We start from the raw sequence: 24,581 nt of genomic DNA, 5'->3' as shown, positions 1-24,581 counted from the left end.
ACTCTGTTTTTAACGTCGACGACGAAAGCGCTGAAAACATTGTACCGGTTTTTGAGGACCTGCTAGCCAGGCTGATACAATCAAACGGAGCGATCGTCGCAGGCTCTCCCCTAGAAATTGTTGTGCAAGTAATTAGAAATCCTAGAGGCGGTGGCAGTAATGACCCGCGTAAAAAGATTCAAAAAATGTTAGATGATGAAATTCTAGTCAAAAAGCGTCGCTGTCTGTACGTGGTAAAAAACAAAAACGATAATCTGTGTTTTGCCATCAACCTGATTCACCTCACTCAACCTCATTTCACAGATAAACAGGCCCTGGAACGCGGCAGAGAGCTGCAGCGTTTAGCGGGGTTGAGCGATCGCACTCAGGTAACTCTCACCGACATAGGTAAATTCGAACAAATACTAAAACGTAAAATCGTCGTGTTTTACCGCCCGCCCGAGGACAGAACTCTTTCATTAATCGAAACAGACTACCCGAACACGCCTCACCCGCTGTACTTATTCTTATTCCACCATCACTATTACGGGATAAAAAATCTAAAAACATTTTTAGGAATTCAGTACATTTGCAACGAATGTCACCGCGGGTATTATAAAAGAGAGGAACACTTTTGTCAAAACCGCTGCAACCTCTGTTTTGACCCCGCATGCCCCTCTCACTTTCTGGACTCTGTAATCTGTACGGATTGTAACAGATCATGTCGCACACGTGCGTGTTATTTAAAGCACAAACAACCTAGAATTCACTCCGGTTCAGACCTCAGCGTTTGTCAACAATTGTATAAATGTCCGGACTGCAAGCACCTCTCCCGTCGCGGAATGCACAGGTGCACAGCCGCCAGATGTAAAATCTGTCGCGCGGCGCTTCCTCCCGACAACGATCAACACCTGTGTTACATCCAACCTTTGAAACATGAAAACTCTGATAACGCTTCCATAATCTTTTATGACTTTGAAACCTTCCCAGACAGGGAGGGGGCGCACGTCCCTTACCTAGTGTACACAAAATCTCTAGAAGGAGAAGAGTGGCACGCTTACGGTGTAGACTGTGTTGAAAAGTTTCTCCAAAGATACAGAAGGAAAAGATATAGAGAGACCACGTTCGTTGCGCACAACGCGAAAGGGTTTGACAGCTATTTAATTCTAAGTCACCTGGTGGGGGGTGGGATGACGCCCTCTCTCATCATGCAAGGCAGTAAAATTATATGTTTCACAGAATCCGATTTCCTTCTCAAATTCATAGACTCGCTTTCTTTTCTCACCATGCGTCTCAGCGCTATGCCCAAAGCTTTAGGCTTCGAGGACAAATCCAAGGGATTTTTTCCTCACAAATTCAGCTTTAAAATACTCGGGTCCGTACCCTCCTCCTTCAGATTACGGGGTGGAGCGCATGTCACCACCCGAAAGGGCAGAGTTTTTGCGTTGGCACTGCGAGGCCTCCCGGGGAGTGTTTAACTTTGAAAAAGAGTCCCTGTATTACTGCCGAAACGACGTTAATATCCTGAGAGAGGCGTGCGTAAAGTTCAGAGACGGGTTTATAGGCGAAACTAAAGTAGACCCTTTCAGCTGCGTCACTATAGCTTCAGCCTGCATGAAAGTGTTTCTCACCAATTTCCTACCCGAAAACAGTCTGGCAATCCCCTCGCCCGACAACTACGGGCGCAGGTTCAGAGCCTATTCGCATGCGTCCATTCAGTGGCTGGAGTGGGTAGCTCACTCTCAGAAAATTCCCGTTCAACACGCTCTCACAACCGGCGGAGAGAAAAAAATAGGCCCGTACTTTGTCGACGGATACGTGCTGATTAACGGGGAAAAGTGGGTGTGGGAATTTCTGGGATGCTTTTATCACGGCTGTCCAAAATGCTACAGGCCTGAGGAAATCTGCCCTTTGACCCGCGCTCCTTACGGGGACCTGCACGCCTCTGCCGAGGTGAGGCTCCGGGAGCTGAGAAACGTTTACAGAGTCCGCACGGTCACTCTGTGGGAGCACGAATGGAACAAGATGAAAAAATCGAACGAGGAGGTTATAAATTTTATGCGGAGCTACGAAGTCCCGGAACCTCTGTCTCCTCGCTCGGGGCTTTACGGAGGTCGCACTTCGGCCTTGAGACTGCGTTACAGCGCCTCGCCAGGAGAAAATGTGTATTACGTAGACGTCACATCCCTGTACCCTTACGTCAACGCCAAGCGCGCTTACCCTCTGCATCACCCCCAAATCATCAGAGAGAATTTTGCAGACCCTCGCAGTTATTTCGGGCTGATCAGAGCCACCGTTTACCCGCCGCGCGGGCTCTATTTCCCCGTTCTACCGTACAAAACCCCCGGAGGTAAATTAATATTCTCCCTCTGTCGCACCTGCGCCGAGACCAATCAACAAAGCGGTCCGTGCCTTCACGACGACGAGGCCAGAGCTCTCACCGGGGTCTGGGTCACCGTCGAGTTTAACAAAGCCTTAGAATTAGGTTACAGAGTGGCTAAAATCACAGAGGTCTGGCACTTTGATAGTCGCAGCAGCGCTATTTTTGCCGGTTATATTAACACTTTTCTCAAAGGCAAACAGGAAGCCTCCGGTTATCCTCCGGAAGCTCGCGACGAGGATGAGAGGAACAAATACGTGGAAGAGTACCACAGGCATCAGGGCATACGTTTAGACCCGTCAAAAATAATGGTGAATCCGGCCAAAAGACAAGTTTCGAAATTGTGTCTCAACAGTTTCTGGGGAAAGTTTGCTCAGAGAACCAACCTGACTCAGACCACTCTGGTCAGAAAACCGAGTCAGTTTTTTAACTACGTCTTTTCAGGACAGTACGTCTTTAAACACGTCTCTTTTTTAAAGACTAAAAAACAGGAAGTGGCTTTAATTCAGTGGAGCTATAACGAGCGGTGCGTGATACCTCCCGGCGCTACCAATAACGTTTTCATCGCCGCTTTCACCACAGCCTACGCCCGTCTAAAACTCTACGAGTATTTAGAAAAATTGCAGCGCAGCGTTCTGTACACCGACACCGACTCTCTGATCTACGTAGTGAAAGAGGGGGAGGAACCTTTAGAGCTGGGCAACTATCTAGGGGATCTCACGGACGAATTAGACGGGGACACCATCCAGGAATTTGTCTCCGCGGGTCCAAAGAGTTACGCCTACCGGACCAGAAACAAAAAGAAACTGGTGGTAAAAATGAAAGGAATAACGCAGACGAGAGAATGTTGCGAACGTGTCAATTTCGACAGTATGAGCGGGTTGGTGGAAAGTTACCTTTCTGGTATGAAAGAGGCGGAGCTCCAGACCCCTCAGAACGGTATTCAGAGGGATAAGAGAGGCTTTGTGCTCAAAAACAGAACATTTCAGAAAAAGTTTCGCGTGGTTTACGACAAGAGACGTCTCTTTCCAGACGGTACAACTCTGCCTTTCGGGTACTAGTGTTTTTGTTTTAGTTTTCTTCTAAAAAAAAAAAAAAATGGAGGAAACTGATTTTGATCACAGACTGAAAGTGCCTTTTTCCTGTCTAGTTGTGGGTCCTAGCGGGTGTGGGAAAACTCATTTTGTAAAGTGTGTTTTGGAAAACTGTGAACGCGTCATGGATACTGTGCCCGCGAATATTGTGTGGATTTATACTTCTTTTCAACCCATGTATGAGGAGCTTTCAAAGACCAATAAAAACATTAAATTTGTCGAGGGGCTGCCTGATTCTTTTGAAGATTTCCGAGACGTTCTGGTGGTGCTGGATGACGTCATCTTTCAGGCCTCGGATCACCAGGAAGTGGTTAAAATTTTCACTCAATACCGCCACCATAAAAACGTCTCGGTCATGATGCTAACCCAGAACGTTTTCCATCAGGGTAAATACAGCCGCACCATCAGCTTAAACTCCAATTATATGGTGTTGTTTAAAAACCCCAGAGACAAGCTGCAGATTGAGATTTTGGCCCGTCAGATTTTCCCTTCGCAAAAAACATTTTTCTCAGACAGTTTCAAAGACGCCACCGAGGAGCCCCACGGGTATTTAATCCTCGATCTCACTCCCTCGTGCCCAGAACGCTACAGAGTGCGCGCCGGTCTGCTTCCGGGGCAGTACCCCGTCATTTACCTGCCTAAACCCAAGTAGCCATGTCTCAGCGTATAAAAAGAAACGCAGTCTTACTGCAAGCTCTGTACCACGCGTCGCCACAGAAACGCAAAGACATTCTCGCTCACAGCTCCCCGGATTTCCTCCAGGCGCTGTGCGAGATAGCTTTAAATCTTTTAAGGGGAAACATACCTCTTTCCGCTCCTCAATACCAAAAACTGAAACGCCAGAAAAAGATCATCAGGCTGCTGGCCAACAAGAAAACGAGTTTAAACCGTAAGCGTCAAGTTTTAAAGAAACAAACGGGCGGGTTTCTTTTCCCTCTGCTGTCCGCAGCCGTACCCATTCTGGGGAACCTGCTGGGAGGAATATTTCAAAAACGCTGAGATGTTTAAAAAAATGATTCTCGTTCCCTCTCACGAGTTGAAAAAACTGACCCGACCCACCGAGCCTACCGTCAGAGAAACTGCCAAAGACGATTTGGACGAAAAGATGAAAGCCATACTGGAGGATCCGCGGTTAAATTCGTATGAAAAAATCAAAAGATACGAATCTCTGCTGCGGAGATATCTCACACTCTCTAAACAGGACCGGGACGAGGAGAGTAGGGTGACTTTCCACCTCCCGCCAGAGGAGGCGCAGCAGCAGGTGCAGCAGCAGGTGCAGCAGCAGGTGCAGCAGCAGGTGCAGCAACAAGTGCAGCGGCCCAGAGAGGAGGATGATGAAATGATGGAAGAAGTATTAAAATCCTTACCCCCTCGAGATCGCAAAAACGCCCGCTACATTATGCAGAAATTAGCTGAGGGTGGAGGAGGATGGACAAAGAGGGGTGAATTTGTTTACAAGGGGGATGCGGTGCGGGGTTCGCACATGATCGATCTATTTAAAAACCTCTCCCTCTCTTTTAAAAGTAAAAACCAAACGCGACCGAAAGGATGGAACGCGTTTTTAACTACTTTGGTCGAAACCAACATACCCTCATCCTCAATACATAACCGTAGAGCTCGCGATCAGTATGCGCGACTTAAATCTGTGGAGGAGGAGGAGGGAGGACAGACACCTGCGCGAAGGGGGAGAAAACCTTCTCGGGTCAAAATAATGCTTTCCCCGACCTGGACCTCTATGTAAAATCAAATGTTTTTTTGTTTACAAATGAAATAAAAAAACGCTGCAACAAACTTTTTTTTTGTTTACGTTTCTTTATTCGATACACACATCTTTAAACTTTTGTAAGGAGCACGCCACGTGATGACCTCTGCGAGAGCGAGCGGGGCAGCGTCCTTTCAGAAAGTCAGACACCATGTCATCATTTTTAAACACATCGTTATAGTACAGAGAAAGTATTTTACCGACGGATAACCCCTGAGCCTTGTGACATAGATAAAAAATGCAATGTTGTCCGCAAACGACAGACATAGGGTGCTGAAGTTGACGATCGTGATAGAGTATTTTGTCAGAGCGGCCTTCCAGAAACTCTGAGATGACCGAGGGATAGTGAGCAAAGTCGGGAGGGAATCCGTAAGAGTCAAAAAAAGTGGAGGAACCGTCCTTTTCCAGAGTCAGAGCCAGCCAGTGTTCTCCCCTCAAGTGCGAGGGGTGAGTGTTTACTATAAAGTAGGCGGGGGGTTTAAAGTCGCGCCTCAAAAAGGCCAGCTGGTCCGAGGCCCAAACCCCGCAGAAAACGTCTCCCAAGGCGCGATGTAGAATGTGCTCCAGCTGAAGGTTATCCATGTATATATTTTAGTAATAATCCACCAGCACCTGTCTTTTAGAGTCAATCTCCAGAATTGAGTCGTAGCAGGCGTACACTATGAGAGTTGTGGTCTGAGGCAGAGGAACTCTGAATCTCATCTCCAGCCTCAAATTCCCGTTGGAGACGGGAGACAGGGCGTCAGCATCCTCGCTGGGTTCCAGATTAAAGGCAAAAAGGGCGTACCCTTCGTTAAATTCCCGGCGATCGATGCTCAGAGGTAAATCTTTGAGGTGTCTCCCCGTGGCGGAAAACATGTGATAAAACTCCCTGACCGAATTTCCGCGGTCAAACTGTGGCTGGAAAGCTTTGGCGGGCACCTGCCTGCCGTCCTGACACAACGCCAGATACTCCACATCGTTGTGTCTAAAGTTGAAAGGCGACAGATCCCTCCTCCCGGTGAAGGCGTCGTGATGAACCATGCCCAGGACCACGTATTTGGGCATGGCTCCCAGAAAGAGATTCTCTTGGTTGCAGATCCTGGAATTTTCAGGGATGGAGTAGGTTTTCACAGAAACGCGCGAAAGAGGATAGAGGGCGTTTCCTTTCATCAGGGCCGCGGTGTGCCCCAGCCTGACGGCCGGCGAGACAGTGACCTTTTTAACAAACAGAGAGGCCGAAGTTATTTTCAGAGCAAACTGCGAATCCCAAGTTCCCATCAGACTGAAGGCATCGCTGTTGCATATCAATTTAATTCTCAAATCCACAGAGTTCAGCAGGAGCCTCTCGCAGAAGAAAATATCTGCGTGGAGGGGACCCAGCAGGTCCACTTCTCGCGACTCGGCCGTGAAAACGGCTCTCTGTTTTATCCCTCTGTTCGGCCCGTTGCTTATAACTATAGAATCGATGTCTCCGGCAGTGTCTTTGTAAAACAGACCGGCGCTGAATTGACTCTTTAGAGTGTCTTCTGAAAAGTTGAGCAGCGTCTCGATCATGGCCCTGTAAGGATGGGTGGCGCTGGACTGCAAAATCAATCGATCCCCCAGAATAACGTCGCACTGACTGAAAATTGTGTTGAGAGGATAATTGATGAGGGCTACCCCCGCATCGGGTGGGATGTTGCTCCCGTCCCTTTCCGTAATTTTCACTCTCAGATGGAGCATGGTGTCGTTCAGATCGAGATACTTTTCCCCGTCTCCGGGGATGAAAAATTCAATGGGTGAGTTGTCGTTCAAAGCAGAGAGGGGCTGACATTCTTGATATTTTTTATCCGCTATGGATAGCTGGGTCATGGGAGCCGAAAATAGATCCAGTTCGGCAAGGGTGCATTCGGCAGATTTCTTGTGTAAGAGAGACATTTTTTATTTATTTTCTTCTAAAATATGTCCGAGCTCCTCTGGGGCTTCCTTCTCTTCCCGCTGCCAGCCTTAACTGATTTACTTTTTACTCCGACGCTTTTATTTTTAATCCGCTCGCCCGGAGGGCGTTTCCTCTTCCTGCGGGAGAGGACCATCATACCCCCCGCCCCCTCCTGGCGAGGCTCTGTCAGCTTACCCATCACTCTTTTCACAGCGTCTGTAGCGATATTGGTTGCGGCCGTTTTCAGGTGAGGTTTAGCTACGGCGAACCCGGATTTGAAGAGAGGAGACACGAAACGAAACAGTCTGGAGAAGATGGATCCTATCCCTCTGCCGTACATCACGGGCGCTCCGTAAAAACCCGGAAGGGAACCTCCCACCTGCCCCTCATAATACCTCACAAAACGGTGGGGGTCCTGCGGAAGACGCGCAGCAGCCATTGTCAAGCCGGTTTAAAGTGCAGCTTGACTATCGTTTTCCCGTAAACAAAATCCACGAATCTGTCGCGGTCCGTTTTAATTTCTACGCGTATGGTTTTAATGTATTTTTTAGAAACGCGCAAGTAATGGACCGTATTATGTCTGATGCTGATCACGTCTCCGTAATCGCCTTTCACGTTAAGGACGCTGAGCAACGGTGAGTAACTGTCACCGACCGGCTGGTACTGAACGATGTCGGTGTAGAGAAACAGGTTATATACGCCCGCGTTCATATCGCACGGATACGGAGTAGAGCGCTTCGACAGAGTCCACCACTCGTTCGTTTTCAATCCCAGCATGTAAGCCAGAGGAGGGAAGACCTTTATTTTATGGCTCCCGACTCCTTTGATATCCAGACGTTTGGTGATGTTGTTGAATGAAGCCTCGAAGGACGGGTCGTACTTTTGGATCGCCGGCACCAGGTGATCCAATAGATCTTTAACGCGTCCGTAATGACCTCCCCTGCCGAATTTTAAAATCACCAGGGGCTGATCTTCCTCCGTCGTCCGCATCAGCTCCAAGTAGGAGGCGTCCGGCGGTAGATTGTACCATGTGCGCGGATAAATGAATTCGCATAAGCCCACGCTCCATTCTCCGGTCAGCTCGAGGGGTTTGGCCAGATCCACCGTGTAGCAGCCGCTGGCGTTATCTTTAAATAAGCCCTTGCTGGCGTTGGAAGGCAGGGTCACGTAAAACCCTTGGGACTGCATGATGAATTTCAAAAAATGAGCCGAATGATGCGAGGGGTCTCTTTTTTTATACGCCTACCACTTCCGAGGCTTTCACCCAGCTGTTGAATTTATCCGGCCAGTTTTTCCACTTGACAAAAACCTGTTTTTCCCCTCTGACTGTGCGCCGCTTTAAAATCTTCTCCACATGAAACGCTTTGTCCTCGGTCAGTTTCACTTTCTGCAGCTCGGGCTCATAAAACGACCCATCAATGGGGTCCCCGTCATAATCTTGTAGTTTATACACCGGTGGCGATCGGTGAAGGACCCGAATCACAGTAAAGATTTCGTCCGTGAAACTCTGTTCGTATTTTTTATCAAATACTCCTCTCAATTTGGATATTCTCACCAGATCCGCCCTCTTAAATTTCAACTTTATTTTAGGACGGGCGGGTGTCTTTCCATACAAGTTGCGAAACACCTGATCCGCGTTCTCGGGGCGCACCTCGGCAGGTGCCATTTTAATGCTGCTGTGATAACTGCGGTTATATCCTTCTAACAGGTCGGGCAACACCTCCAGATAGCGTCTGGTATTGTGCGCGGTGAAATATCTCCACATCCTCGTTTTCAGGGTGCGGTTAAATCTCTCCACCACCGAGGCCTTTAGGTCGCTGGCGGTAGCAAAATGGGAGATGCTGTGATTTTTCATCAGAGCTTGAAAACTCTTGTTGAAAAACTCTTTTCCCACATCGGTCTGTAAATTTTCCGGTATTTCACTCTCTCTCAACACAGATTCGAAAGCTTCAGTCACTTCAGAACCCGTCTTCTTTTTCAGGGGGCGGGCGTAAGCCTTTTTTGAAAATACGTCTATGACGGTTAATAAATAATTGAATCCGTCGTTGTATTCAGACAGCTGTCTCATGTCGCACAGGTTGGCCTGAAGCTGCTTCAGGGGTTTGGTCACAAACACTCTATTTCTCTTAAATCTTACTCGCGCCGGCTTGTGCAGAGTATAGGCGTCCTGCTTGGATAAAAAATTCTGCACCTTGCGGATATCAACTTTTTTACCAGTTTCATCTTCTAAAGCGCGTCGGAGTCTATTTACTCCTCCGAAACTACCTGGGTGATGCGGGTCATAATACACTTTTTTCATCTCACTTTTCTCGGCCATCTCGTCTTCTGATAAAAAGCTCGTCTGCGTTATAACGTCGCAGGAGTCGGCTTTTATTATTTTATTCAAAAACCAGAGATGAATGTTTTTTATTATTATTTTTTTTTGAAACCAGAGGGCTTAATGTGCAGAAAACAGGAATACAATATTCAAAAACCAGAGATGAATGCTTTTTAAATATTTTTTATTCAAAACCAGAGGGTTTAACATGCAAAAAACAGGAATACATTTTTATTCAAAAACCCTGAGATAAAACACACTTATAGAATACAAGTAAGTTACAAAAAAAACAGGAATACACTTTTATTCAAAACCCTGAGATAAAACACAGTTATAGAATACAACAACTCTTTTTTTTTTTTTTTTAATTCAAAACCAGAAGGTTTAACATGCGAAAAAAAACAGGAATACATTTTTATTCAAAACCCTGAGATAAAACACACTTATAGAATACAAAAAAACTTTCTTTTTTTTTTTTTTAAAAACATGAGGTAAACATGTTAAAAGGTTACAAACAGGATACTTTTTTTTTAAAGCATACACGATTAAAAAATGAGGTAGTTTTTTGTTTTTTCGTTTTTTAAAAAGAAACAGAATACATGATTAAAATAAAGCAGAATTAAAAAACGAGGTAGTTTTTTTTGTTTTGTTTTTTAAAAAGAAACAGAATACGCTTTTATTCAAAACCATGAGATAAAACACAGTTATAGAGTCAAACGGTTACAAAAACTATTTTTTCTTTTTTTTAAAAACATGAGGTAAACATGTTAAATGGTTACAAACAAACAGGATACTTTTTTTTAAAGCATACACGATTAAAAAATGAGGTAGGATTTTAAAAAAAACAGAATACACGATTAAAAATGAGGTAGTTTTTTTTTTTTTTTTTTTTTAAAAAGAAACAGAATACATGATTTAAAAAACAAGGTTAAATATAGGAAGCATGCAGGATAAGAATCAGCAACCTTTGTAAAACTCCGTAACCAAACGGAGTTCCCCGATTTTAACCACATCTTGCCCCACCAAATTGTCATAAGCGTCTGTGATGGCGTCAAAGACTTTCCTCACCGATTTCAGCTCATGAAGCAAGGTCTCCGCAACCATCCCGACTTTAACATCCTCAGTCTTGATGTTGCGGGCAATCAGCAGACGTTGAATGGAAGGGACAAAGCGAGGAGTGAGCAGTTTCTTTCTGATGTTATAATAATTGTCGGTATAAAAATCATCCTCCAGAATTTGCAGGCACTCGTGTTGTCTCTGGCTGGGATGGTCTATCTTACATCCATTACATTCGTCGGTGCGGTGCTTGTTTATCACCAAGTTGACCAGATGATACACAGCCGTTTTCACAGTGTCGATGAATAAAGAAGACGCCCAGCCGTCCATCTCGTCGGTATGCTGCTGCCGCCTCTGGCGCTTCAGAGGCCAGTAACCGGGAGTGTCGGGTACCAGCTCGCCCTCGTCAGAAAAACAATCGGTGGAGCCGGTCTCCTCATCGCGAAGCAGGGGTGCAGAGTCCATCTCTCTCTCTGAGCTAAAAAAGGCTTTTTGATCGGACTTTTAAAACAGAAGGAAGGGGGGCGTGGTCCGGGAGGGGCGGGGATTTTCAGAAGCTGAGACATTTCCTTACTCCTACGGCATCCCTCCAGCAGCGGCAAGTTTGAAAAAGAATTGTAATATCCTTCCTCACTTGCAGCATTCTTACGACCCACTCTTTGGCTGGTATAACCATCATGCTGCGAAATAATCCGCAGTCGGGGTTGAATTTTTCCATGACAAAAATGTCAGGCGCATCAGACTCGTCAGTCGAACGCAGACTAGCTCTCATTCTCCATCTCCCCGTGGCTGTGGTTCCTGAAGACCAGACGGTTGACAAGATTGTTTTAGTCTTGATCAGCTGCTCATCATTGAAGCGTATGCCTCCGTTCCGCGGCGGGGGAGGGGGAATAGCTTCTATTTCTTCTTCCGTAGCTTTTTCTGGAGCCGGGGGAATGTTTTCTTTATTCTCAGCGGCTGCTTTCTCCTCTTTTATTTCTGGAGCTGGGGGAATGTTTTCTTTATTCTCAGGAGCTGCTTTCTCCTCTTTTATTTCTGGAGCTGGGGGCTCATCATCTTCTTCTGGAAGTTTTTCAGCCAGGGGCTCATCATCTTCTTCTTCTTCTTCTGTAACTGTGTCGAGAGGATGATCATCATCATCATCATCAGCTGATTCAACAGCTGATTCATCAGGGGAGGAAACATCCTCTACAGAGGGGGTCTTTTCTTTATCCTCATCATTCTCAACAGCAGTATCCTCTTTTTCATCAGAGGAGACAGAAGGAGGGGAAGGAGGGTCTTTTTCATCATGCTCTTCTTCATCACCGAAGCCGGAAGGAGAAGGAGGAGGAGGGGGAGGAGAATCTACCTCTCTCCGGGGTCTTTTAGCGGCAACATCTTCCTCTTCAGGAATGGGAAAATCCTCATTTGCCTCTCCGATAGCCATCGCAACCAGCAGCTTCAGCACGGCCCAGTCATTGGGAGTCAGCTTCACAATGCTGCTCGATTCCGTCAAGCTTTCTCCTTCGTTCAACTGATAAAACCAGAGCTCCCCCGACTCATATTTGAATATGTAGCCCCACTTTCCACAACCCTCAGCAGGCAGAGTCCATTCTCCTCGCAAGTTTCTCGGTGCTGGAATTTGGCTGCGGAACATGAAGACGCTCTTACTTCTTCCTTCTTTCCGCGGAGTGTCGGTTGCTTCGGGTCTGGTACTGTAGACAGAGACCGGCGTATCGCTGATAATCGACGATGCCCACTCGCTGCTGCTGCCGCCCATGCTCGAGGGTTCTGCGGGAGAGCAGATTTCTTCACCGTCCAAGTAAACAGGACCGCTGGAGGGCTGCAGAAGGAAAGAATCCATCTTGTGTGTGAGACTTAGAAATTGTGACGGGGCTCCACCTCTCTGGTTTTTATTCTCCTCCCTCGCTGCAGTCCCTCCCACTAAAAACTTTTTTTCCCAACAACAGATGGCGCTCTTCCGGGGGTTCACCCCTCCTTTTTCAGGATGCAATTCGACACGGTTAGCAACAGATGGCGCGCTTCCGGGGTTCGCCCCCCTTTCTCAGGATATAATTCGTCATGCGGGGGGTTTCCCACCCCCCCCTTCTCCGGATGCGATTCGTCACGCTCATTACACGCTTCCGGGGGGGAGGGGCGGGAGGTCAAAAGGTCGTGATTAGGGCCATCAATCACTTCGGATCAAATTTTGTCATAAGCTGTATGGGATTATCTCTCTGTGGTTATCCAGCCGGACATGTTGGGGGCGGTTGGTCAGGAAGTCCAGTAACCATTTGCAGATGAGGGAACTGATGCCCAGGTCTGTCAGTTTCCTGATGAGTTGTGAGGGGTGGATTGTATTAAATGCTGAACTGAAGTCTATAAACAGCATTCTGGCGTAGGTGTTGTTGTTGTCCAGGTGTGAGAGGAAATAGTGCAGTGCGATGGAGACTGCATCCTCTGTGCTCCTGTTCTGGCGGTATGCGAATTGGTGGGGGTCCAGGGTGGGGGGGAGACAGGATTTGAAGTGTGCTAGGACCAGCTGCTCTAAGCACTTAGTGATGATGGGGGTGAGTGCTACTGGGCGGTAGTCATTGAGGCAAGATGGGTTGGAGTTTTTGGGTATCGGGACGATGGAGGTGGATTTGAAGCAGGCCGGTACCACAGCGTGGGCCAAGGACAGATTGAATATGTCTGTGAGCACTCCTGCAAGCTCCCCAGAACACGCTCTCAGAACACGCCCGGGGATGCCATCAGGACCTGCAGCCTTGTGGACATTGATCCTGCTCAGCACCGCTCCTACATCGGTGGGGGAGAGAGTCAGAGGTTGGTGGTCTGGCGTCACGTCTGCTTTGGTTGTGGTTGTGGGGTTCCCTCGCTCAAAACGAGCATAAAAGTTGTTGAGCTCGTTGAGGAAGGAGACATCAGAGGATGCGGGGGAGGGTTTGGTGGTCCTGTAGTCTGTAATGGTCTGGAGTCCTTGCCACATGCGTCGGGGGTTGGAGTTGGAGAAGTGTTCTTCTACCTTCTTTTTGTAATGGTGTTTGGCTTTTTTGATGCCCTTCTTTAGATTAGCCCTGGCTGTGCTGTAGGCGTGTGCATCTCCTGACCTAAAGGCAGTGTTGCGGGCCTTCAGGAGGAGACGAACATCCCGGTTCATCCAAGGCTTCTGGTTGGGGTACATGGTGATCCGTTTCTGGGTGGTGACACTGTCTGTGGTTTCGGAGATGTAATCCAGTACAGATGAGGCGTACTGGTCCAGGTCTGTGTGGGTGAACATATTCCAGTCTGTGTTTTTAAATCTGTCCTGGAGCACTGCCTCTGTCCCCTCTGGCCACACTTTAATTGTCCTCACAGCAGGTTTCACACGTTGGACTAGTGGTGAATACCTAGGTGTGAGGAAAAGGGAGAGATGGTCCGATTGTCCAATGTGGGGGAGGGGTGTGGCTTTGTAGGCTCCAGCCAGGTTGGAATACACATGGTCTAAAGTCTTGTCTCCTCTGGTGTGGCAGGAGACATGTTGGTGGAATCTGGGGAGGACTGTCTTTAAGTTGGTGTGGTTGAAGTCACCAGCAACAATAAAAGCAGCCTCGGGGTGTTTATTCTGGTGTTTGTTAATGGCTGCAGAAAGTTCTTTCATGGCCAACCTAGCATTAGCGTCGGGGGGGATATACACGGCAGTGAGTATGATCGAAGTGAGTTCTCTGGGGAGATAATAAGGTCTGCATTTGACCATTAAAAACTTCGCATTAGGTGAGCAGTAACTCTCAGTAGTAGTGGAGTTCATGCACCAAGCATTGTTAATATAAATGCACAAACCTCCACCTCTGGTCTTGCCGGAGTCATCTGCTAGCCTGTCGGCTCGGTGTGTGTGGCGTCCTGCTAACTCGATAGCATTGTCCGGGCAGCTGTTGTTCAACCATGTTTCGGTGAAAAACATGACATTTGAGTCCATAATCCGTCTGTTGTTAGTGATGGAGAGCCGTATCTCATCCATTTTGTTTGCCAGAGAACGGACATTGGCGAGGAAAATACTGGGTAAAGGCAGCCGGTGTGGTGTTAGCTTTAGCTGAGCCCCTAGCCCTCCGCGCCTACCTCGCCTTTGTTTACGATCTCGGCGCCGTCTGCGTGCACTTCCGCCCGGCCGGGGAGAGTGGGCAGCCTCCGGTGTTCTGGAGATCTCTGGGATGAGTCGGAGATCGGCGATAAAACTGTTGGAGTTGTGAGTCCAGATGTCCAGAAGCTCTTGGCTGCTGTAGGTCAGCAACGCACAGAAATTCTGGACGAATAATCCGGTTAAAAGTAGATAAAAAACTGCTAAATAGCAGATTCTGGAGAGACACTGAGCCTCGCGTTGTTCACGCGCCGCCATCTTAAAAGTTAAAAGAGAATTACAATAATCTAAACGTGAGGTAATAAAGGCATGAATAACACTTTGCAAGTCACGTTTGGAAAGAAAGGGCTTAACCTTTGATAAATGTCTGAGGTGATAAAATGCTGATTTTACCACCCCGTTTACATGGTCATCAAAGGTGAGTGCAGAATCAATTTTAACTCCAAGATTTGTGATCGAACTCTTTAGTTGGGAAGTCAAAGCTGCAAGATCAACATCCAGAGTATGAGAAGAATGACTTGGGCCAAATAAAATTGCTTCTGTCTTCCAATCATTAAAATTTTAAAAGTTTTTTGCCATCCATGCTTTGACATCAGTAAGGCAGTCAAGCAGAGGTCCAGTTGGGAGACTATCAGAATGACTAAAAGGTAAGTAGAGCTGGCAGTCATCTGCGTATAGATGGAATGGCACTTTATGCTTTCGGAAAATTGCGCCAAAAGGCAAGAGGTACAATGAAAACAATAACGGCCCAAGAATAGATCCCTGTGGCACACCCCAAAGCAGAGGGGCCACAGAGGATGAAGCAGACCCCAACTTAACAAAAAAGGTCCTATTTAAAAGATGGGACTTTAACCACAAAAGTGCCAAACCAGAAATTCCCACACAGTGCTGTAAGCGGGAGATCAGCAAATCGTGATCCACAGTGTCAAATGCAGCTGTCATGGTAAATGGCCTGTATTTTGTATAGCACTTTACTGGTCCCTAAGGACCCCAAAGCGCTTTACATATCCAGTCATCCACCCATTCACACTCTGGTGATGGCAACAGGTGAAGTGTCTTGCCCAAGGACACAACGACCGAGACTGTCCGAGCCGGGGCTCGAACCGGCAACCTTCCGATTACAAGGCGAACGCCCAATTCTTGAGCCACGATCTAACATGTCCAACAAGACCAGCACTGCATATTTACCACTGTCGCTATCAGGATGTCATTCATAACTTTTACAAGGGCTGTCTTCGTGCTGTGGAATGGCTTAAAGCTGGACTGAAAGATTTTTGACAATTTAGAGTCATTCAAATAGTCCATCAACTGAGTATAAACAACCCTTTCCAGAATCTTACTAAGAAAGGGAAGCTTAGAGACTCCAATTCGTGCATGTAAATGGAGAGTCCTCTTCACACACTGAGGTTAATTATGGAGTTCCACAGGGTTCAGTGCTAGGACCAATTCTGTTTACATTATACATGCTTCCCTTAGGCAGTATCATTAGAAGACATAGCATACATTTTCACTGCTATGCAGATGACACCCAGCTCTATCTGTCCATGAAGCCAGATAACACACACCAATTAGTTAAACTGCAGGAATGTCTTAAAGACATAAAGACCTGGATGGCCGCTAACTTTCTGCTTCTTAATTCAGATAAAACTGAGGTTATTGTACTCGGCCCTGAAAATCTTAGAAATATGGTATCTAACCAGATTCTTACTCTGGATGGCATTACCTTGGCCTCCAGTAACGCGGTGAGGAACCTTGGAGTCATTTTTGACTAGGACATGTCCTTCAACGCACATATTAAACAAATATGTAAGACTGCTTTCTTCCATTTGCGCAACATCTCTAAAATTAGAAATATCCTGTCTCAGAGTGACGCTGAAAAACTAGTTCATGCATTTATTACTTCCAGGCTGGACTACTGTAATTCATTCATTATTATCAGGATGTCCAAAAAACTCACTGAAAAGCCTTCAGCTAATCCAAAATGCTGCAGCAAGAGTCCTGACAGGGACTAGAAAGAGAGAGCATATTTCTCCTGTTTTGGCTTCCCTTCATTGGCTTCCTGTTAAATCCAGAATTGAATTCAAAATCCTGCTCCTCACATACAAGGTCTTAAATAATCAGGTCCCATCTTATCTTAATGACCTTGTAGTACCATATCACCCTATTAGAGCGCTCCGCTCTCGCTCTGCAGGCCTACTTGTTGTTCCTAGAGTATTTAAAAGTAGAATGGGAGGGAGAGCCTTCAGTTTTCAGGCCCCTCTTCTGTGGAACCAGCTTCCAGTTTGGATTCAGGAGACAGACACTATCTCTACTTTTAAGATTAGGCTTAAAACTTTCCTTTTTGCTAAACCATATAGTTAGGGCTGGACCAGGTGACCCTGGATCCTCCCTTAGTTATGCTGCAATAGATGTAGGCTGCCGGGGGATTCCCATGATGCATTGAGTTTTTCCTTTCCAGTCACCTTTCTCACTCACTGTATTAATAGACCTCTCTGCATTGAATCATATCTGTTATTAACCTCTGTCTCTCTTCCACAGCATGTCTTTATCCTGTCTTCCTTCTCTCACCCCAACCGGTCGCAGCAGATGGCCGCCCCTCCCTGAGCCTGGTTCTGCCGGAGGTTTCTTCCTGTTAAAAGGGAGTTTTTCCTTCCCACTGTCGCCAAAGTGCTTGCTCATAGGGGGTCATATGATTGTTGGGTTTTTCTCTGTATCTATGAAGCGCCTTGAGGCGACTTTTGTTGTGATTTGGTGCTATATAAATAAAATTGAAAAATTGAATTGAATAGAGATGGGTCTAAAATTTGTTATGACTGAACTGTCTAAGCCTTGTTTCTTAAGTAAAGGATGTATGACTGCATGCTTAAATTCCCTAGTTACTTGACCATACAAAAGACTAGTATTAATAATGTTCAGAATATGTGGTCCGATGATAGGAAATACATTTTTAAGAAAACGGGGAGGAACAACGTCATTTGGAGAGCCACACGGTTTAGCATTCAACACACGTTTCTCAGATAAAACAATTGGTAGAAAAGCAGAGAACAGACTTGAGCAAGAACCATGCATGGCTGGGTCAGCAATAGGTAGAGTCGGAGGTCTCAAACTAGCAACCTTTTCCGCAAAAGAATATAGCCTTCCGGATTAAGTACAGAATTTATACTGTTATATAGAACACGAGGGTTATGCAAGCAGGCAGCAATAAGTTGAGAAAAATAGGAGTGCTTGGCAGCCTTTACTGCTCTTTGATAGACTTACCAGCTAGTCTTAAGAGCTTCCATAGAGACGCACAGCCTATCTTTTTTCCACCGTCTTTCACATCTTCTACATTCTTTTCTAGTGGCTCTGGTAAAATCAGTTAGCCAAGGACTAGCCTTTGACTTGCATTGTCTGAATACAAAAGGAGCGACAGCATCGAGGACAGATTTACAAGCAGAATCCAAACAAGAAACTAATCCATCTGAGGTGGACAACTCAGGAGGATAAGAAATAAATTGGTCAAACAATATGGAAAAACGCTCGGCAGTATCTGAGCCAAAAGCACGATGACATCGAGTACGTACAGCACGCTTAAGAACAGGATTAAAAAGAACAATATCACATAAAAAAAGGCATATGGTCAGAGAACACCACATCCTCGACAAGTGCGTTTTGGACAGATAAACCATGTGATAAAACATGGAGATGGTTTTGACAGTTTGTGCAGAAATTCTTCGGTCATGCAAACTGATTGTTGCTGCAGCTGTGCGGGTAGCTGGTCTCAATGGATCCCGTGGGCTGGTGTGGTTACACGTGGTCTGCTGTTGTGAGGCTGGTTGAATGTACTAGAGTTGGATGTCTCAACACCGGTCTAGCTTTTACTAGTCCCGCCTAGGGACCCCAAAGCGCTTTACACACCCAGTCATCCACCCATTCACACACACATCCATACACTGTGTGGAGGCAAGCTACAGTTGTAGCCACAGCTGCCCTGGGGCAGACTGACAGAAGCGAGGCTGCCATGTTGCACCATCGGCCCTTCTGGCCAACACCAGTAGGCGGTAGGTAGGTATGGTGTCTTGCCCAAGCACACAACGACCGAGACTGTCCAAGCCGGGGCTCGACAAGGCGAACTCCCAACTCTTGAGCCATGGTCGCCCGTGGACATAAGGGGCTTCTTTCAAAGAAAAAACTCAGGTAGATGTTATTTTATATATTATGCTTATTAATTTTTTCAGTATATTTCTATGCAAAACGAGGAATTTCAATACACAGCAGTATATTCACAGTTAAAACCAGATATTTTCTTCTCTCTGGCTCTCAGCGAAGGCGGTCGCACTTTTCTCCTCTCCTCCTCACCCTTATCTTCCCTGCTTAGCCTCTATGTCCTTGTCTTGTCTCGTGTGCATTACTTTCCCTTGGAATAGACTCACACGGTCGTTCTCTAAAACCTAAAAGAGAATTATGGATTTGATCAACTGGTCTCTGAATGCTATTGACACCCTTTTCTCAACGAGAAGTCTGGGCTCGGGAGAGCCTGAGTGCCCTGGAGGGACTTTCCCTGCCGGATACACGATGGACGGGTGGCAGAACTGGAGGGTCATGTGTCTGGCGGGACTGTTGATCGAGGACGCTGAAGATATCTATCTATTCGGAACCGTGATAACAGGGTTCGTGCTGATCGGAGTTGGCTTAGCCCTGGTTTATCGGAGAAATAAGACAGCGGGACCGGCTGTTCAAACCCCCCCCAAGGCTGCCCACTGGAATTGAAGCGATGGGATGAGGCGCAACCTCTCACAACGAACGTAATATGGTCAACACCTTGGAGACGCTTACAGCTGCTGTGAAGGCTCAAAGCAACAACATTGAGCGTATGGGGGGATACATCAGAGAGAGGCCTGCTCAAAATGGGACCCTTGAGCGACAGTTGGACGACATCACGGAACGGATCACTGCAGCTGCGAGGTCTCAGAATCAAAAGAATGACAACACCATGGAACAGAAGCTTGATAACATCATGGGGAGGCTCGTGGCTCTCCAACGGGAGATCGAGAGGCCAGTGTCGGAGTGTTAGGGCAGCCTGAAAATTCTCCTGGGCTGCTCGCATTGGAAATTTACAAAATCAACATTGAGATTGCGGACCCCCATAACGGCGCCAGCTGCAGGCCCAAGGCTGGAGCCGAACAATCACTCCCTGATAACGACTATGTTACGGCTATTCTTCCCATCCCATGAAGGACACCTGGATTGGCTGGAGGACTGTTTACTTAGCCTGATGGGCCGAAGGACACTGTCTCAGCTAAACTATGGACACGCACACACACACACACACTTACACTGATAAGCACTCACTCATCCCCCCTCCCTTTCCAACGCCTTCGATGCTTGTGCCCTACCGGGGAAGATAGCAGTCAACTGGACCAGCGCAGATATACTGCAGGACCGGATGCGCTGTCTACACCGGCTCTCTCTTACCCTTTACCCGCCCCTGTTGCTTGTCTTGTGTTTCTATGGTGTATTGATAGTCATGTGCTTTTGTGCTGAGGTGTTTTTTCTGTTATCAAACTGTTCTCCCACTAGGAGCTCAGTCTGAGTGGAGTTTTTTTTCTCCTCCTCTTACCTCATGTAGTGTATTTTCGTTGTTTTTTTCCTATCAGCCTACCTTCTGACATGTCTGCCCAATGTGATGTTTGTGTAAAGTTGGTCAGAAGGTTCCTTTGTAAGTGCGCATGCGCCATTAGCGTGCTGCCAGCTGTAACCCTAATTTCCCTCGGGATGAATAAAGTATTCTGATTCTGATTCTGATATTTATATACACTTTAGGGAAAAAAAAAAACATAAAAACACTTTTTTTACTGTTAAACATGAATTTAGAATAAACTTTTGTTTTAGATAAATAAATATTGAAATAACTTTTGAATTAGTTAAATGTCCGAATAAAGAGAGAGAGAGAGCTGTCTATTTTTTTATCACTTTCATAAAATTTAGGAGTACATATTCACTAACTTCATTGTTAATTAATAAGAAAACTCCAGACGATTCCATTCTGAGCTTAAGAAGCCTCTGATAGGTTAGTAGAGTCCATGTGAGTAAATTGGTGGCACACCTGTGGATGCCTATAACTTATATAAGGCACCCGAAAAACACAGAGCCTGTTTCTTTGACATGGGAAAATCAAAAGATGTCAACCAAACCAGCAGGAAAAGAATTGTGGAGCTCCATAAGTGTGGCTCAATTTTAGATACAATTTGGGTGCCATTTTCAATTAAGAAATACATACAATTTCTCTCTTTACTCTTAAAGTTAACAAATATGTTTTTTATATTTATCAATCTAAAAAAATAAACATTTAGTCTGATTTGATGTTGCAATTAAAAAAGTGTTTGTGTTTTTATCTGAAGAGTATGTAAATATCTGGTTTCAACTGTATAGTTGATGATGTTGGTGTATGGCGTGATTGTCAGCACAAAGAGGGAGAGAGAGGAACAGAGAGGGAGATGGACAGGAGAATGAGGACAGAACAGAGATGGAACAAGATTCAGGTGAGACAGACATATTAGTCAAATCGTTGTTTGACAAAACTCATCAGAACATGTATCTAGTACCTATAGCGTATCTTTTTAGACACCATTTGTTACTTTTCAAATTCTATATTTATTAAGTTATGCAGGCCTGTTTGCACAACAAGACTAAATAATTTTATAAACTTTTCTGAATCTTAATAGTGTACTTTGGTAGAATTAAAAAATAAGTGTAGTGCACTTATGTCTTGATACAGCCCTGATTTTGTTCTGCCTTGCTGCTTAATTAAAAAACTAGTTTAGGGTGTCCTGCAGATGTGATATATATTTTTTCCTATATGAAGCCATTCTAACCTCCCCCCCCCCCCCCCCCCCTCCCCTCCATCCCACATGCATACTACCGTTTAGGGCTAAGTCCCAGGTGTTATATAATGTCTGGCTCCGCCTCTGCAGTCAACAGTATCCATGACACACAACGTAATGTTCGATAATGTGTCATGTGTAAAAGCTGTACATTTGGCTAGGTTTAGTGTAAGCGAGGCTTTCTGCAAACGGCTGAAAACGAGAGAGAGTGTAAGTGGTCAGACCAGGTGGATGAGTAAATGACAACATCATCCAAGTAGGCATCGCAGTTATTCACGCCTGCCAGTACTTTGGCCATAAGGCGCAGGAAGGTAGCGGGTGCATTACGCAACCCAAATGGCATAACCATCTACTGGAGAAAATGATCTGGCGTGACAAAAGCAGATATTTCAGATGCTCTGGGAGTTAAAGGTACTTGCCAGTAACCTTTTGACAGATCAAGTTTGGTTACAAAAGATGCCGATCCCACTCTATCAATACAATCCTCCATTCTAGGAAGAGGAAATGAATCAGATTTTGTAACAGCGTTAATGGAACCTCTCCAGAGCACCTAGACTTTCCGGGTGGTATGGACTGGATTTTACATGTTTTATCTGCAACTCCTCTACAACCTGTGCAAACACTTTTGAAGTAAAATTCGTTCCTAGGTCTGTTTGAATAACCTTTGGAAGCCCGAAAGTAGAGAAAAACTTAATTGGTGCTTTTATTACTGGTTTTGCTTTCAGCGTGTGTAGTGGAATTGCCTCCGGGAACCTTCTTGCTGAACACATTATCGTAAGGATGTATTTAGTTTTTGGCAGGGGACCCACACAATCCAATATCACTTTTTCAAACAGCTCGCCTATTACTGGAATAGGATCTAACGGAGCAGGTGGGATTGGTCTGTTAGGTTTCCCAGCTATCTGACATGTGGTACAGGTACGGCAATATGCCACCACTGCATCTGCGGATATAAAGCAGCGAGCCAGTGACGAGTCATTCTGCTGAGCAGTTATCAGTGCATCCGTACTTAACTTTTCATCCAACTCTGGCATCAGTTTTGTCACATCATTGCTGCTTCCTATTCTGCCACTCTCACAGCTGGGAGACTTTCTTTCATCTAGCGTCGCCATAAATGTGTCAGCGACATCCATAATATCGTCAAATAGCACAAACAGGAAACACACTTGATATAGGGGTGGCAACATCAGTGACAGAGGCAACAGGCGTTTCCACCACTTCAGGCGGTGGAAAAACTGTCCCACCAGCCAAGTCATTTCCCAGAATAAATAAAACCCCTTTAATAGGCAACTGGGAACTCATGGCAACTTTAACATGCCCCATTATTACGGGCAAATGCACCTTGTGTAGCGGCGCCCGAAGAACGCTCATTCTAATTCCCCAAACTAACACATCTGAATCACAAGCAGTTTTATCTCACAATGGCAGTATACTGTCCAACATAAATGACTGATGCACACCTGTGTCCCGAAGAATAGTAACAGGCACTTTATCCCTCTCTTCTCCCGTCACAGAAACGAAGCCTGTGGTGATAAATGGTTTAAAATGTGGCTCTATTTCAGCATCCGCATGGTGCAAATCACAGGTGGAATGCATTTTAGGCGAAGGGAAACTTTAATAAGACCTATGCCGGCTGGATTTTTAGAGCCTTTGCGCTGCTCCTTCCTCAGGAGCGCGGGACAGACAGCGATCAGATGTCCGGGTTTGCGACAATAAAAACAGTCGCGATTACCACCATCCTCCTGTCTATCTTTCTGTCCTACCTTTGGTGATTTTATTTTCCTCTCCTCTCCCACCCTGATATTTTGTGCGACAGCTGCTGAAAATATAGTTTTGTGAGTGAGCGTAAACTCATCGGCCATCACTGCCGCTTTAGCAAGTGACGTCACCTTTTGCTCATTCAGATAAATGACTACTTGGTCCGGCAAACATTTTTTGAATTCCTCTAACAAAAGAAGCTCTTTCAGCCCCTCAAGATCTTTTACTTTACTGGCCTGCAACCATCGTTCAAACAAGCGACTCTTTTCATGGGCAAACTCCACAAACGTCTGATTGGCAGTTTTTTCACACTTCCTAAATTTTTGACGGTAGGCTTCTGGGACAAGCTCATATGCCTGCAACACAGTCTTCTTCATGATGTCATAATCCAGGCTATCTTCAATTGATAAACTGGTACACACCTCCTGGGCTTTGCCAACCAGTTTGCATTGCAATAACAGTGGCCAAAACTCCTTCGGCCAGTTTAACGCGGCCGCTATACACTCAACAGCATTAAAATAGGAGTCCACTTTGGCCTCACGAAACGGGAGAACGAGTTTAACGTGCTGATGTCAAAACCTGTCGGAACAGCGGTGGATGTACTAGGATGACTAGAGGCAGATGTGGAGGGCTTTTGCTCCAGCTCCAAAGCTCTGACACGGAGGTGCATTGCTTGTACCTCAAGCTTTTTAGCACGGGTTTCCACCTCCCTTATACGGAGTGTCAAACGGAGATCCTCCTTAGACCAGCCCGCCAGGGGTTCCCCGGCCATACCACACTCAGCTGCTTCAGACTCTGCCTCAGCCGAGAGCACGTTAACAGGCCCTTTGGCATCCGGCTCAGTCTCCGGAGCCACCTTCACACCCCCACCGCCAAGCTGCTCTACAGCTGCCTTCGGGGCAGAAAGGATGTTTCGCTCCACCAGCCCTGCACACAAAGCGTCCTTAACCTCCGCTTTACGGGCACTATAGGACACTTGAACATCATAAAAACTAGCAATAATGAGCAAATCCGCTGTCCTGTACTTCACCATTTTATCCCATGAAAGCGAAGTAACAAAATCATCCAAAGAAAACTCCATAATTCCACACACACCTACTATCCCCACACCAAGAAAACTGCCAAACAGACCAAAACACACGAAAACAACCGCAGAAGAAGGCAGAGGATGAGCCCCCAATTCATGTTACGACCCGTCTAGGGCCAGGCAATTACATGAGTGAGGCACTCGCTTCCCCCCAAGACTCAAGCAGCCGCAGGAAACAAATCCGGTCGTTATAATGTGGTTTATTTACAATGTGGCTGACAACTGTTCAATTCTGTAGTCGGTATCCGTAGCCAGTCTTGTCAATGATGTCATTGAGGGGGTTCAGGCCTAT

At 46.1% G+C, this 24,581-nt stretch overlaps 1 protein-coding gene and 1 long non-coding RNA gene across 2 annotated transcripts in view; both read right to left on the bottom strand.

Annotated features, from left to right (window-relative positions):
• The window catches only part of LOC145425702 (uncharacterized), a 260,683-nt gene that overhangs the window by 129,282 nt on the left and 106,820 nt on the right, over positions 1–24,581 (bottom strand). The window lies entirely within an intron of this gene.
• Positions 5,805–7,048, bottom strand: LOC145421241 (uncharacterized protein F54H12.2-like). Its single transcript, XM_080291269.1, has one exon. The coding sequence runs from the start codon at positions 7,046–7,048 to the stop codon at positions 5,807–5,809; it is 1,242 nt and encodes a 413-aa protein (XP_080147395.1). The 3' UTR covers positions 5,805–5,806.

The sequence above is a fragment of the Astatotilapia calliptera genome, chromosome 3, assembly GCF_964374335.1.
Source record: "Astatotilapia calliptera chromosome 3, fAstCal68.1, whole genome shotgun sequence".
Taxonomy (NCBI): Eukaryota; Metazoa; Chordata; class Actinopteri; order Cichliformes; family Cichlidae; genus Astatotilapia; species Astatotilapia calliptera.
The sequence above is the reverse complement of the archived record's forward strand: the minus strand, read 5'-3'. Positions and strand labels throughout refer to the sequence as shown.